Raw genomic sequence first — 15,757 nt, forward strand, 5'->3', positions numbered from 1 at the left:
GCTTCTGTTTGCTCTGTCGACTCGCAACTATACAAGAGCTCAACTGGATGTTCTCACTGCGCAGTGAAGTAGGATACAAATCTACCCCGACACCCATGCCAAGACAGCACTGGGACGGGATCCACTAGCCTAGAAATTCTTGCGCCGCAGCCATCTTTTCCTTCTGGCCTTGGTGAGCGTGGAGAGGAGACAGGCTATCTGGTTGACCTGTCATCCTGTGCACTGTTGTCGTGGGCACGTTGCTGCCTAAGCCTCCATCTCTACACTTGTTTGTTAGCGTCGGTGAGGCCTAGTTTGTGTTGTTAAGCACTCCTCTGCTGTTGGGCTGAGCTTTGAACAGTTTGCCCTTTGTAAGCCTCCAGCATTAATACGGAGAGACCCCGGGGCACACAAGGCAGCGTTTATTGAACGGGCTGTAGAAAACTCCCAGCTGCCCCATAAAACGAGAGCTCCTCATTAGGGGGCCTTTTGAGCAAAGGTGGTTTCTGCACATGAGCCACACATACAGTCTCTCCCTTCAGTCTCATAAAACCACATCTGAGTTTAAGAAGGGAGTATTTGAACAGACAGTCTTGTGTCACCCAAGCAAGCAGGAGACTGGGGCCTTAGTAGCTGGGAACTTCTGAGTTTCCACAGAGGCTTATTCATCCCCCACTTTGCAGCCTGCGCTCTGTCTGTAAGCCTGGCAGCCTCGAACAAGCTGCCTCGGAAAAGCCCACTGTGGCCGCATGCTGACTGTCCTGCTGGGAGGTGTGGAGGCGTTGCCAGTGGCTTCTGAAAGGAAATAAAAAAATAGGAAACGGGAGCTTAGGGGTCAGAGCAGGGTGTTAGCCATGGTATGGGTGAGGAAGCTAAAGGGAAGGTGCATTACAGCTCCTTTTTCCCGTACAGCAGATTATATACAGAGTTCGCTCATGGAAACGTCCCATGCCATGCTTTCAGTCACTTATTTTACACGTATTTGCTCAGGCCCACTGATGCCGAGAGTAGACAGCTGACACGCTTCTCTCCCACCGCAGAGCTGTACCCTTAGTTATTACTTCAGATCCTTTTAATGGTACAATTTCGAAGGGAAAGGATGACCGGCTGGGCCATGGTTTCCTTATACGTAAAATGGGAGTGTTAATAATGTCTACCTCGTAGGGTTAAGATGACATGTATCAGCAGTAATCAACATAGTGCCTGGCACCTACAGTGAGCCCTCAGTAAATTTAGATATCTTTTTGTTGTTATTATAATCCATTGCCTCTCGTGATGGAGTGCCAGAAGCCGTGGAGGAAGGAGAAAAAGTTAAGGTCCCAAACAAGATGGTAGACTCTCTCGAGCACCAGGAGAACCTCCAGAGCCTCAGCCCCTGCAGTTGCGTTCTCCAGCAGCCTTGTAGGCACACACGGGAGACTCCACGGAAGGAAAGAAGAAAGAAATGCATTTAGGGAGAAAGTTCTATAGGAAAGAAGAATGCAAACAGGGAGGAGGAAAGAATAAACAGGATGAGAACAGCTGGTTAACTTGAAATCTCTCCTCTCTGAACAGTCGAGAGTAGGTGTGTACAATCTCCTTTACTTTGAGGTCCTCAAACCAGAACTTAATTTATCAAAGGGACCCTTTCTCTGTGCTCCCACTCATTTTTCATGGGTTTGTTTTAGTCCATTTAGTCAGTTGTCATTTTTTCAGTGACTGTCCTTACTGTTGGACAAGAGCTTGTCATGCATCTCAAGGTACACCCCTGGTTTTCCTGGCCATTGATCGAGGCCTGGTCAGTGTGGGTCCGCAGTGAGCCCAGCCCCCTCTTTCCTTCCCACGGGGCTGTCTGCATCCTCACCTGCTTCCACACATATACAAGCGGGGAGTTCTGTGCAGGTGACTTATGTGGACTTTCTCTTAAAGGAGTTGGGGCCATGTGATGAGTTTTCTTTTTAAGTTTGCAAAGCTGTGTTGGTCTGTCCTTAGAGGAGGTATATCGAAGCCATAGCAACATTAAGGTAAAATTTGTATTTCTTCTCTGAAGTCTCTAGTCACAACTTCCTGATTTTCATCAGTTTCTTGTAAAATTCTCCTTTTTATGTATAACAAATGGGCGAGTGGGGGGAGGAGTGACTTTTGCTTGCTTTTGTTTTTGTGTTGCTTTATTCCCCAGAGTGAGGCAAGTTTTGGTAATGTTTATAATTTGTTCTTGAAAATTAGAGTATGTTCCAGAGCATAAGATTGGAAGACAGTTATTAGAACTCCTGGATTTTTATGTCTGATTCTTAGAGTTAACTTCTTTTGGTTCAGGCAAGAAACACTTTCCTTATCTTCCTCATCGGAACACTTTATGTTCCTACCAGGGCCATCCCAATAGTCCACATCAGGACTAAAAATAATATATAGACTATATCACTATATATAGTTACATATGATATATTACATATTTGAGTATAATATATAGAATATATACTGGCTTTCTTTTTTCCTGCCTTCTTATGCTTCCAAAATCTTTATTTGGGCTCAAGGAACTAGATTATCACAAATCTATACCCAGTAATATTAATTATTAATACGCTTTACCCAGCCCTATGTGAGTGAGCAACAAAGCTGAGAACCTGACCTAGAGGCCAACAGGAATGGGAAACTGCTTCACAATGAGCATGCAGTGGAATTAGTCCCTTTGGACTTGGCTTTTCATTCTCAGCTTAGAAAAACTCTCATAGGGCTTCCTAAAGGACCATGATGTTACAGCTTCACTTTGAAATTAAAAATATTTCTGAATCCTGCAGCAGAAAACTTACAGAGAACATTTGGGCTCATTGCTTTGCTTGCGACCCACACAGAAGCACCAAACAGTCCGCCCAGTAGATCCCACACAAGGTTGCCCATCTACTCCTGTAAATAAAGGAGAGGGATGTCTGTGCAGTTACTTTCGCCTCTGGTTGCAGAGCCTGGAGCCTTGAGCTTGGACACTCAGTCTAGACTCCCAGGGTGGTCTGTCACATTTTGCTCCCTGCCTATGAACAGATGTAGTCGTTGTTGTCCTGTGGTTTTCTCAAGCCTGCTCCCTCCCTCTCTTCCTTCCTTCCTTCCATAACTCAAGCTTATGTTTAGTGTTGGGTTAGTTGCTGCTTACCCTCTTACATAGGGCCCTATTGGAACAAGGGTCTGAGCCTTGCAGCTCCCCTACTTTCAGGACCTCTTCACAGCCTCTCTGATGAACCAACTTCAGGCAGCAAGCCTTCCAGCTTTTCTGCCCAGTTGCCCCAATACACTTACAGTTCTCCAGCCCCAACTGGCCATATGCTGCCCACAGATGACATCAGCAAAGTTGTGTGTTGTTAAGAAAAGCATCTCTCTGCCAGAGAGACCAGGCAAGTGACTTGGGATGCGGTCCCTTCACAGCCTGCTGCAGAGGGAGGGCATGGTCTTTGAAAAGGGACTAGGGAAACATCTGAATTTGAAAGAGATGGGCCCTGTCAGGGGAGCAGTCAAGACTGTTGCTGGGTTCTCTGTCATTGACGTGGATGACCCAGCCTCAGTGCCACTTCTTTGTCACCCACAGAGCCTGATGATTTTTATTCATTTTGGTTATTCTTACCACCAAGGGCAACTGATGAGAAGAAGTAAGAGTTAAAAGTTCAGAGGTACCTCATCTGGTTGTGTTTTACAACAGGAACTGTTCTGGAGCCAGGGTTTCTAGTTAAAAAACAGACATGTGCTGCCTGACGTATGATATCTGAGAGGAAACCAGTCTGCTGCTTGGAGGAAGGGCCCCAGAGCAGGCAAGGCCTCCTGTCCACCAAATGTGGCCCCTTCAAAATTAGGAGTATGAGATCAAGATGAAATCATTCAGGCCGAGCTTTCTGGGTGGTAATAGATAATTGATGCTCTTTCTACATCTGTAAGACATTGTCCCCAGCATGCTGGTGAGCCATCTGCCCACAAATGACCCTGCACCTCCCACCCTCTGACATGCTGAGTGTAACCACCTATTCCTTTTGTTTTCCCAGCATTAATAATAAGCTACAGCAGCCAGAGGCAGCTGCCGGGGTATTAGAATATGCCATGAAACACTTCGGAGAGCTGGTAAGTTGCCTCATTCCTTTTAGAAGAGCAAGAGGTAGCCACCTGGCTAGGGAGGCACTAAGCCACGACCTTAAGAAAGTTACTTTCCTTTTCTGTTTTTTTGCCAATTGTTAAAAATCTGATGCTGACTTACCTATATCTTGAGGTTGAAGGAGACAGTGGCTGTATGGAGTGTATTCAAGCTGAGCAGAGATCGTGAGGGCAGAATCTAAAAAACAGTAATAACTTGTATTTATCAGACTCTCAGCATGCGCCTAGCCCTTTGCTATGTGCTCTATGTACTTCATCTAATTCAGTCCTCACAGGAACCCTTTGAATGTGTACTATTGTTATCCCATTTTACAGATGAGGAGACTGTGGTCCCGGCAGGATAACAACCTTACCTGAGCTGACCGTGAATAAGTGGCAGAGCCAGGACTTGAACCCCGGGCAGTCTGGTGTCAGAGCCCAGGTGTTTAACCCTGACCAGAGTTGTCTTTGTGTCCTCTGTGACAGCCAGCATTGCCACTGGCCCATAGTTAAGGCTCAGTACCTACTTCAGAGGAAACCATGGGTACTTCTCCAGAAAAAAATATGCCATAATTTATACCTGATATTGAGGGATTGTTCCATTTCATTTTTGCTTATATAGCTTCTTGCCTCCTGCCATCTTTGCCCAACTGATATTAAAAAGATTCTGTTACTCTCTGTAGTCTTGGGAGAGTGCTTTGGTAACTCCAAACCATATATAAGGCATCGACTTAATCAACTTAACATTGACTTCCTGGAAGGTCAGGAAGTTCTGGGTCCATATATTTGATGAGGAACCTTTTATTAGTCAAGTAGGTCACTTACTCCAGTCTGCCTTAATCGAGAGCCCAGTGTGTTAGAGTGAAGAAAAGTGACTACTTCACGGGCTTTTGCCTTCTACAAGGGCTGTTCAATTGGACTGAAACCTTTCAGGGAGTATTTTGCCATCTTGAGCGCATATCTGTGACTAGACTAAGAAAGCATCTCCAGATGACAAGACAGAAGGGACTGTGTCTCATCCATCTTTGCCACAACCCTTGTTTGCAGAGGGAGGAAGGTCAGCAAAGAGGGCACTTCAGGTACTCCACCCAGAGGTGTCCTCTCCTGTGATATCCTTAGCGCTTAGACCGCAGTAATTGAAACAAGGATTCCACAAGCATCTGGTATTCAGGCGGTTTTATACCCCGGTGGCTCAGAGTACCAACCTTAAATGAAGAGTTCCCCCGTCTCCAGGTTCTAAAGGTGGCCGTTGCTCCAGGGTGGCTGCTAAGCCTATGGTGGGTTTTCTGTTGTATTGAGGTGGCTGAGTCACATTAAGCTCGACAGTGGTTGCTTTTCCTTGGCAGGGCCCGCGCTTTCTCAGCGCAGTTTAGGTAACAGCAATCTTGTTAGAATTTTGTGGGATTCATTGCTTAAACCTTATAGTTTCTGAAATCTGTTGCAATTCAAAACATCCTGCCCCCTACGTGACCTGCTCCGTACGCCGCTCCCCCCGCTTTCTGCGTGTTCATACTGAGTGTGTGCCACACATTCGTCAGGAGCCTTTGTTCTTTTCCACCCAGTACAGAAATCCAAAGTGGGAAGTTTACCAGTGTTACTCTTTAATTTCGGAGTTTGTAATTGTACAGCCTCTGCAGTCACTGTTTTCTCTGTAAGGTTTTGCTTTCATATTTAGGCGTAGTAGGGCGGCATGATTCTAGACGAGCTTGGGAAATGGAGCTTAGGCGGTTTTACCCTCCACGGAGCCCATTTTGGCAAACCTCATTGTACATGGACATTAGGGAAAGGGCTGCTGTGGCCGCAGAATTAGGCCTGGGGAAGCAGGCACAAGTTAGCTACCTAAAATAGAAATGACCTCCTTACAGAGGTTCAAGGAGAAAAGATTCTGTCAGAGAGCTCAGCACACAGTAGCTGTTAGTGTACGTGCTGCTCAAATAAGACTTTCATTTAGAAAGGAGAGAAAGGTAATGGGGGAAGCAAATGTGGGCCCTGCATTGTATCATACAAATTCCACTGCAGGATCGTATTGTTGTTAAATAAATCCCTGGAGAGCCACTCCCCTGGCCCAGTAGAGAAATGGTCGTTTACCAAGCTGGTAATGAAGAAGCCCAGAAGACAGACTGAGGTGGAGGCAGATGGAGGGCAGACAGAGACATAAAACAGTCCCCGGGCCATTCAGAGAGCCGTAGTCTGCAGCTTCTAGACTGCAGTACCGCTCATTCACGTGGCCGACACTGAACTGCAGCGTGGCGCGCCATCTGCCGGGTAATGGGACCCGTCCTTTGGCCCCTGCCACTGGTAAAGCTGCCAAGTGCTAAGCAGGAGGGAACATTGGATGGGGGAGACTCTAGAAGAAGGGAGGAAGGTTTTTCCAAAGAATTTTAAGTGGCAGTATTATATTGTATTTTAAATTATTATTTCCTGAAAGTTTAAAAATGCATTAAGAAACGCAGAGAATCGAGAGCTTTTAAAAAGCGAGTGGTTTTCCTCCAGCAGATATGCAGATGTGACCTGGTCTTTCTGGCCTCATCCGGAAAGCAGCTGCCGTCCCCGCCATGTGGCCCACTGTCAGCATTCCAGCAGATTGAGGCCTTGGCATCCTTATTGGAGCCCTGGTCGGGGCTTCCTGCCATCCTAAATGATTTCCCCTGTCTTTGTATCCCCACATGCTGGAGTTCTGCTGCCTTCTGTGTCTGGACTGGAAGTGACGGGGGGGAAAGCACGGCCTGACATCTGCTCTCAGATTATCCCAGGGTTGTTCCATCACTGTGCCAAGGAACCAGCATTCCCACCGTCACCAAACATACCTCCGGATATTCTGAAGTTCTTTTCAGTCAAAGCCAAGGCAAACTGTGATGGGTGAAGTGTCACGCATACAGCACGGCACACTCGGGAAAGAGAGTCTGTGGATTAAAAAAAATGTACCCCTATGTTCTCTGTGCCTCCCAACAGTCCTCTTTCTTTTCCACTTGGCAGGAGATTCAGGCTACCTGGTATGAGAAACTGCATGAGTGGGAGGATGCTCTTGTGGCCTACGATAAGAAAATGGACACCAACAAGGATGACCCAGAGCTGATGCTGGGCCGCATGCGCTGCCTCGAGGCCTTGGGGGAATGGTAAGCTGTAGCGGGATGATGGCCAAGTTGCATTTGAAATGCTTCTCCCAACCAGAGTTCTCACCTAAGACTCTCATTTTTGTTTCACTTGGTTATTTTCCCAGGAATCATCTATCACTTTGGAGTGTTTCTCTGTTCTGTCTCAGTGCTAAATAGAAAGACGCTTTTTTTCTTTCCTTTTTTTTAACTTAAACTTTGTAATGGTCTGGGACAGGACAGGTGTGGGTGTGCTCCTGGGATCTACAGCTGTTTTCTCTCTGCCTCTTGACCTTGACTGACTGATGAAGACTTCATATTCTTACTCTGCAACCTTGATTTTTTTTCTTTTCTTTATTACCTCTTGCTAATGATTTTAGGAAAGAAGAACAGATGACTGCTTTCTTCAGGTGCTTCACCTTTATTGAATGCTTACTACGGGCTCAGCACTGTGCCAGGCTCCAGAGATTAAAAAAAAAAAAAAAACAAGGCCTCTTCCTTTGTGAGGCTGATGAGGCAATCACGTTGCAGGCGGTTACTAGAGCCTGAGAGCCCAGGGACAATGAATGGTCTGAGCACACAGCTCTGAAAGACCGAAGTGGGGAACGGGGTGATCTTGCAGTTCTCCCTGGAGGAAGGCCTACGGTTGGGAGACAGGTGAAGGAGAGTGGGCAGAGGGAAAGGGTGCGCCCGGGAGAAGTGCCAGTAACGCTTGATTTAGAACCCTTGCCTGCATCTTGGCCTGGGCAGCTGCTAGGGGATGCTAAAGGAAAAAGGTTCCTGTTCTGTTTTCCAGCATCAAGTGCAGTTTTTTAAAATAGCTAAAACAAAATGCCATCCTGCAGTCATGAACTAGTTTAACTACAGTTTTAAATAACAAACAGAATGCTGTACTGCCTCCCCACGAGCAGATTATCTCAACTTCCTCTTGCATGTGGGACTGAGTGCCCCATTCATTCATTCAGCCAGTTGTACTGAGCGCTTACTCATTGCCGGTGTCTGTGCTAGCCCCTGAGAACACAGCATGAACAAGAGGGACACAGCCCCTGCCTTCCCAGAGCTTACAGGGCAGACGACCAGGCTGCTGTAGCATGGAGTGAATACAGTTTTAAAGGAGAGAAGAAGCCCAGGGGCTGTGGGATATCAGAAGGGGCCCTAATCCTAGCTTGGAAGGTTCTGGAAGGCTTCCAGGAAGAAGTGATAACTATCTCCGACCCAGACAGTGAGGAGGAGCGAGCACATTATTATGTTAGGGTTCTGAAAGTTCAGTAAGGCTGTGGGGTCGAGTGTGTTGCGGAAAAGAGGTAAGAGGTGAGGCAAGAGAGCGAGGCAGGGGCCAGATCAAGTGGGGCTTATGGTCCATGTTAAGAGTTTGAACTTTAACCAAAGGGCTGTTGATTGGCCATTCTCCAAACCCCACAGAATTTTTTTCTTTGCATTCTTTCATTCAGTGCCCTGAATTGCTCACCTCCTCTTCTCCTTTGTCTACTTTTTGAAATTCTCCCCATCTTTCAAGGTCCACCTGAACTGTTTCTCCCTCCTTGAAACCTTTCCTGCCCTCCCCGCCTTTCATAATTAGAGACAACCACTGTCCTTAGGTGGGTTAAGTAGGGTTGGCTTGCATGCGTTAGAAGAGACTTTATATGCGATTTTGTTTAATCTCCTTATGTGACAGTTGGGAAACTGAGGCTCATAGAAGTTGACATAGCCTGCCCGAGGTCTCCCGAGAGCAGAGTCATCCAGGTCTCCTGACGTTGCACTACCCAGTGCCATCTACCTCTGAGCTCTTGAATTCGTTCCAGTTTTATTATTACCTATAAAGTATAAGTGGCTAGTGATGCTGACCAAGGGGTTTAAGAATGCAGTAGGCTAAAAGAGATTTTAAAAAGAGATGAAAGGGCTTCCCTGGTGGCGCAGTGGTTGAGAGTCCGCCTGCCGATGCAGTGGACACGGGTTCGTGCCCCGGTCCGGGAAGACCCCACGTGCCACGAAGCAGCTGGGCCCGTGAGCCATGGCCGCTGAGCCTGCGCGTCCAGAGCCTGTGCTCCGCAACGGGAGAGGCCACAGCAGTGAGAGGCCCGTGTACCGCAAAAAAAAAAAAAAAAAAAAGAGATGAAAGAAGTAGAATTCTTTTCCTGATCATATGCAGGTTTTTGATATGGTTTATTCAGCCAGTTCTATTTAGAGTGCAACTTCTGGATTGCTTTTGCTTTGAGTATGTATCCTGAACGTGCCCAAGGCAGGTGTTCACCTGATCCAGGGTTACCAGTGAGTTAAGACCCGCTCCCCATGCTCAGCCTCTGGGAGCTGAGTACCAGAGACAGCCACCCCCTCCCCCAGCTCCCCAGCCACACCTGCAGCTACTTGAACCTAAGTAAACCTCCCTGCACTGTTCCTTTCATGGCCTCTGGGTCCTTGAGGACAGATTCCTCAGGAATGAGATCATAGACAGCCAAGTACTTAGGCGTTGCCAATTGAAGAACGCTCCTTACACTTTTTGCTGCTGCACTGGGTGGGAAAGTCAGGGTTTTGGGGGGCCTTTTACCCAGTCCTCCCTGGGGTCAGTGAGAGGTGCCAAAGAGCCTCCTAGTGGTTGCCCCCCAGACAGTCTCATACTTCTCATTTCTTTGATTTTGCTCGTCCCCGTGCCTTTGAGAGTTAGGACTCAGTATATTCCGCATCCCTATTTGCAACAAATGTTTGTGGGAGAGGAACCCCGCCTCTGTGTGCACCGACCAGGTTCTGACAACAGTTCTGACAACTGTTGACACAGCCTCAGCTTGAAGTCGGTGCCTGTGTCCCCTGGCGGGGCTGCCTTTCAGGATGCTGATTCTGCACTGCTCCCTGCTTTGTCTCTGGAGTTAACAGTTTGTGGCGTTTCACACTGAACTCGCTCCCTGCCTCGAGATGAAGAGGAAAGCTAAATCCCAGACCTGTGACACAGAAATGGGGGGTCCTGACGAAACAGCAGAGGGAAGCTGAATTGCCTACGGCTACCAGCTGTACAAATTTGAGTTCTAGGGTTGGAAGGAGCATTCAGAGATCATGTCACTTTCCTTTACCTCCAGACAGCGAAAATGTGCTGCCCAGAGGAGCTGTTCTATGCTCTGAGCCAGTGGTTCTCTAACTGTGGCCCCTGAATTACAGCATCACTATCACCTAGAAACTTGTTAGAAATGTACTTTCTCAGGCCCCAGTTCAGACCTCCCGAATCAGAAACTCAAGGATGGGACCCAACAATCTATGTAAGGAGCCCTCCATGGGATTATGATGCACATAACAATCTGAGAACTGCTGCTCTAAGATAACCTCCAGCAGGACCCAGAGTGAAGGTTTCTCAGTTTAGACGGCAGGAAAACAACACTGAGCTTCATCCAGCTGCTGTCTCTGAGCTTCAGTAAGTGCACGGGGCAGGGTGGCTGCCCACGTCCTCTTTTTTATCTTGGCTGCGTTTTGAGCTAGAATGCTTGCATCCCTGGCTCTCTTGACCTTGTGACAGAGAGACAGTGAAAGGTAATGACTGCCAGGCCATGATGCTGGATAATGGCCCCGAGCAGTTCTCCTAGATGTGGTCAGCAGTCAGCTTCTCGGTGAGCCCAGCCCAGATCCCTTCAACATCTTTATCTCCTCCCCGCTCCCTGTCCCCCATGTCACCTTATAGTGCAGTGTAGCTCATGTCCCACGAGGCTTCTGAGCTGGGCCACTTGGAACTTGTACCTTTTCTCTTGACTCCACTCCCAATACCAAGTTAAAACATCCTGCAGCATCTCTTTCAGAAAGCAGGCTTTCTGAAAGATTAAGGAGTCTCCTAGCTGAGTCTTGAAGCTCACATGAAAGCAGGAGCTCATTTTGCCCAGTAGCAGAATTTTATTTCCTTTCCCTCAGAAGTGCAACATGGGAGGGCAGCAGTTTTAACAGCCAACAGGACATCTTTTCTTGAGGGCTTCTGCTCTCTCTGTGTATCAGAGTCTGCTGAACATCATACGTATCTCATTGTCTCCTAGTCACACCCACACTCACGGTACTTGTGCGCAATTCTGAGAGTAAGTAACATCTGGATTTCTGGTAGATGTGACCATTGTAGCACCTTCTTCCTCTGTGCAGATTGATTGCATTTGCGTTTCATTTCAAACTGCAAGCATTGGTATGATGCTTTTAAAAGCCAATTCTCCCTATAGCTTGGAACCCAAAAGAATGTCCAGATGTGTCTCTTCAGATGGCTTTCTCTGTAGGCCTTCCAAAGGGAAAGAGCCCAGAGTTCATTGGCATAGGAGAAAAGTTATTTAATATTTATGAAGGGGGCCAGATGTTCACATTTCACGTCACACCTAGTTAGACACGATCCCTATCTTAGATAAACTCGCTCTCAGACAAATTATGAGCCACCAGGCCATAGAAACAACAAATGACCAGTCACTTCTCAATTATATCACACAGTCAAAAGTACTTTTTCTTTAAAGGCTCCCGGTTCAAGGCAGGCCCCTATCATCCAGTTCCTCCGCAGCCTCCAGCTAACCTAAGGGGCTAGAGAGAAAGATGGAGGTGATATCTGTTAACCCGACTGTATAATTCCTCTTCTTCAGGGGGCAGCTCCACCAGCAGTGCTGTGAAAAGTGGACCCTGGTTAATGATGAGACCCAAGCCAAGATGGCCCGGATGGCTGCTGCAGCTGCATGGGGTTTAGGTAAGGCTCCCCTCCCAGGCACCCAGTCAAGGTGAGGACAGTGAGGCTGGGGGCTCGCATCTGAAAAGTGTGGCACTGTGGCTGCAAGCAGAGATGTCAGGGCTATGGAAGCATAAAACTGTTCACGTCCACTTCTCCCTCCTCCATCTGTCCTTTCTACCTCATGACTTTGACTAACTTTGTTAGATGTGTCTAATAATGGCTATTCACAGGGAGGCCTAGGAAAACAGTGATCAGGCATCAAAACTGAGATATTTAGTGAAGTTTGTTTGTCATCTGGCTCCATCATCATTAGCCTTTTTCCATATTTCTGCTGTGCATGGGGTCACCACCTCATGATCCAGTATGGTTGCTGGAGCTCCACCAACATGTCTCTATCCTACAGGAATAATGAGAGAAGTCAGCTGTCTATCTCCTTTTATTTCTTAACTTTTATTATAGAATTTTCCCAACAAATACAAAAGTGACTAGTAAAATGAACCCCTATATGCTGTTCACCTTCAACAGTTATAAACATTCTGGCAGTTTTGTTTTCTCTGTTCTCCTCCTTGCTGCCCAGCACTCAGCCACCTTCCTCCCATTCCCTGAGTGTTTTCAAGCAGCGATTTCCTAAAAACTTCCCGCAGACAAGTGTCGTTTTCTGACGTCAGACCCCAGCAGAGAGGATTCCCAGTGTCTGTTCCAGGGATGTTCTCAGTAAGAGGGGAAAGGGCCCATGGATGTCCCAGGTGGAAGCTGCACCTGTGGAGTCCAGAGGAAGGTTACATAACATGCACCTCCATTCTCACCCTCTGAGTCACAGAGCTTATATCCTTTCCTTTCTTGAGCTCTGAGCTGGATCCAGAACGTTTTTCAAAACCAAACTGCTTCCTGAGGAGTCATCATTTGTTATTTGCTTTTGCCCAGAGGCGTAGAGAATGGGTGCACCAGTGGTCTGGAGTGAAAGGCAGAAAAAGGCCTCATAAAATCAGCAGCCCTGCAGTCTGCGGCTAATGAAGCTGGTATCTTTCCTGCAGATGGTTTTGGAAATCCTGGCATTTGATACATGCTCACCCCAGCAGGGGAAGTGACTGTGTCTTTCCAGATGCCACCATTTCCCCAGTCTGCCCTGATATGACACTACTGTGCTGTGACCTAGCCCATCTTTCTGTTGTAACAGAGCCTCTTAAAATATTTATCTCCTCCCTCTGAGGCAAAGGTACTACCAGAGTGAGACAAGCAAACTGTTTGTCTCATCCTGTCCCCTGTCTGGATAATGGCCATATCAGTTGTTTAGGGGGAAGTGTAATGTCCAAGGTACCATTGAACTGTGAGATCCTCCGTTGGTTGGGAAGAAAGCTCTTCCATCTCACCTAGAGAAAGCTGGGCGAATTCTCCAGGTTAATGAGGTGCTGCGTGGCACCCTCCTGACCTGTGCTTATGTGGCTCCTTCCATCTTTCATGGAACTCCCTGGGGCAGCAGTGGAGGCCTGTGTTTGGAAGACAGATGTGGCCTTGTTAAACTGGCTCTCAGCCTCACAGAGTGTAGAGGCTCTGCAGGATTCGGCTACAGCAGGCTCAAGTGTGTCCTGTTTGAACCCCAAGCTAAATTCACGTAACAGTGACAAGGCCTATTTGAGCTGCTGCCTTTAGCTCAGCAAGCTGACCACCCTAATGCTTTTCTGTGTGTGTGTGTGCGTGTGCGTGCGTGTAGGTCAGTGGGACAGCATGGAGGAGTACACCTGCATGATCCCTCGGGATACCCACGACGGGGCGTTTTACAGAGCCGTGCTGGCGCTGCATCAGGACCTCTTCTCCTTGGCGCAGCAGGTACAGACCTCCATGTACCCAGACCACCTACAAAGGGAAGGTAATCGCATGCACCCTGTCCGCGCCTGGCACGTGGCGCCTGTGTAAACAGGCTGTTGTACTTCAGCTCTGGCGTTTGGCTCTGTGGCCTCGTTAGAATGGCTTCGGAGCGCAAGGCTCAGTAAGAAGATGACTCCCAGCATATCAGCCGGGGCCACTTTCTGCTCTGAGAGAGGGACACGTGTTCCAGAAGTTACCGTTTAGATTGCTTTTGGAGTTGGCTTCTTGGGTCATCGTTGCATCCTTTTTACCATGTTGCTTTAGCACTGCTTGTGGTAGAGAGAAACTGTTCTACCAAAGGAGAATTCAGAGAGCAGCATGCCCCCTTCTGCAGCAGAAGTCAGTCACAAGGTTCTTCTGGCTCTGCAGGCGTGTCACACACTGGTTGGTTACCTTTTAGGAAAGTTAGCACTTGATTTGGATATCCTGTGCTGTCTTGCAGAATAAAATAACAAGGTAATCACATCCAGCCTGTCAGGCACCGGACTGTCTTGGGTGAGGTGCTTGGGTAAACGACCGGATGGGGACATAGTCATATAAACCTTAAACATTCAAAAAGGAAAAGCTCCACGTGCAGGGGTTTTAATTGATGAAACAGAGAAGACCCAAACTGGAGTCCTATGGCATCCCCACCGCCCCAGGCTCTGATTTACACGATGAGAACTGAGACCTGGGTCATTCCGGTCACAGGCACAAAAGCTCCCATTTACATGGAGAGGATTGGCATTCTTCTGCCAATTTCAGAGGCACTCCCTCAGGAGGACAAGGCGCTTAAAAGCCAGAGACAACCAGCTGGGCCATTTGAGTGCTTGCACAGTCTGTTCTTCCCAGCATGCCCAGCATGGCGAAGGTGAAAGAAGGTAGATCCACAAGCTGTCCTCTTGAGATGCAAGAAAACAGTGATTCTGTTTCTAAGCACGAATTTTCCTTCCTTTGTTAAACAGGATCTAAGATGTTAAGCTTTTGGCTGCCATACATTTCTGTCTTTTCTGAGAAATCAGATAACGCTCTTCTCTAGGCTTTTAAATCTGGTAAAAGGTTTCTTCCCTCCTTCAGTGAACTTTTCTCTTTATCACTAGGATTTCAGTGAGACAGGTAACTTCTGCAGCTAGTTGGGAAGCCTGAAAATCACAGCCCTCCCTTCCCTCAGCTCCCAAGTCCACAGCTCAATTCCAGGGCTTCTCTTTTTCTCTTCCAGTGCATCGACAAAGCCCGGGACCTGCTGGACGCTGAGTTAACTGCGATGGCAGGAGAGAGCTACAGCCGGGCGTATGGGGTGAGTGTGGACCGTCTGCACGGTGCAGGGTTGGAAGCACATTTCAGTTCTTTTTGCAGAGTGGGCTCGTGAGGACACACAGGCTGCCGAGAGCATGCCTGTGGGACCAAAAAGAATGACTGAACTGAAGCCTGGCTTTCGAATTGTTCACGCTGTGTTAAGTTGGAATGCGATTTGCTTCCATCAGGCCATGGTTTCTTGCCACATGCTCTCCGAGCTGGAGGAGGTCATCCAGTACAAACTTGTCCCCGAGCGCCGGGAGATCATCCGCCAGATCTGGTGGGAGAGACTGCAGGTGAGCCTGGTAGAAAGCCCCGCTTAGCCTGCCTCGTCCTCCCCTGCTCAACATAAGCTTCCTGCTTCCTCACAGAGGTTCCGTTTGCATTCAGAGCAGAACACCCACAGGCTTCTCACCTAATAGGCCTCTAGCTGCGAGAGAATGACCTCTTTTTCAGCCTCCTTTTACCCTTCTCTAGGAAGGAAAGAAAAAAATTTTTTTTCTTTCTTTTTTGGCTGCACTGCACAGCTTGTGGGATCTTAGTTCCCCAACCAGAGATTGAACCTGTGCCCCCTGCAGTGGAAGCGCAGAGTCCTAACCACTGGACCACCAGGGAATTCCCAAAAGAAAATATCTTTAATAAGTGACATAATGGCCAGCCAGTTGAGAATCTTGACCTCAAAATCAGTGGTTCTCAACTTTAGCCACACAATAGAATGACCTGGAGAGCTTTTTTTTGCCTTTTTCAAAAAATAAATTTATTTATTTTATTTATTTATTTTTGGCTGTGTTGG

The 15,757-nt window shown here is 47.7% G+C and overlaps 1 protein-coding gene across 5 annotated transcripts in view; it reads left to right on the plus strand.

The window, feature by feature from the left end:
- The window catches only part of MTOR (mechanistic target of rapamycin kinase), a 116,752-nt gene that overhangs the window by 71,891 nt on the left and 29,104 nt on the right, over nt 1-15,757 (plus strand). For all 5 annotated transcript variants that reach the window (XR_003433452.1, XM_027110193.1, XM_027110191.1 and 2 more), the window contains 6 exons: nt 3,981-4,056; nt 7,042-7,181; nt 11,741-11,841; nt 13,535-13,650; nt 14,888-14,965; nt 15,153-15,260. Coding sequence is in view for 4 of the 5 variants with exons in the window: in XM_027110193.1 (XP_026965994.1) it covers nt 3,981-4,056; nt 7,042-7,181; nt 11,741-11,841; nt 13,535-13,650; nt 14,888-14,965; nt 15,153-15,260 (619 nt within the window). In the remaining variant the exon portion in view is untranslated. The remainder of the gene's footprint in view (nt 1-3,980; nt 4,057-7,041; nt 7,182-11,740; nt 11,842-13,534; nt 13,651-14,887; nt 14,966-15,152; nt 15,261-15,757) is intronic.

The sequence above is a fragment of the Aethalodelphis obliquidens genome, unplaced genomic scaffold (assembly GCF_003676395.1).
Source record: "Aethalodelphis obliquidens isolate GAN/ISIS:26980383/991018 unplaced genomic scaffold, ASM367639v1 scaffold9, whole genome shotgun sequence".
Classification (NCBI taxonomy): domain Eukaryota; kingdom Metazoa; phylum Chordata; class Mammalia; order Artiodactyla; family Delphinidae; genus Aethalodelphis; species Aethalodelphis obliquidens.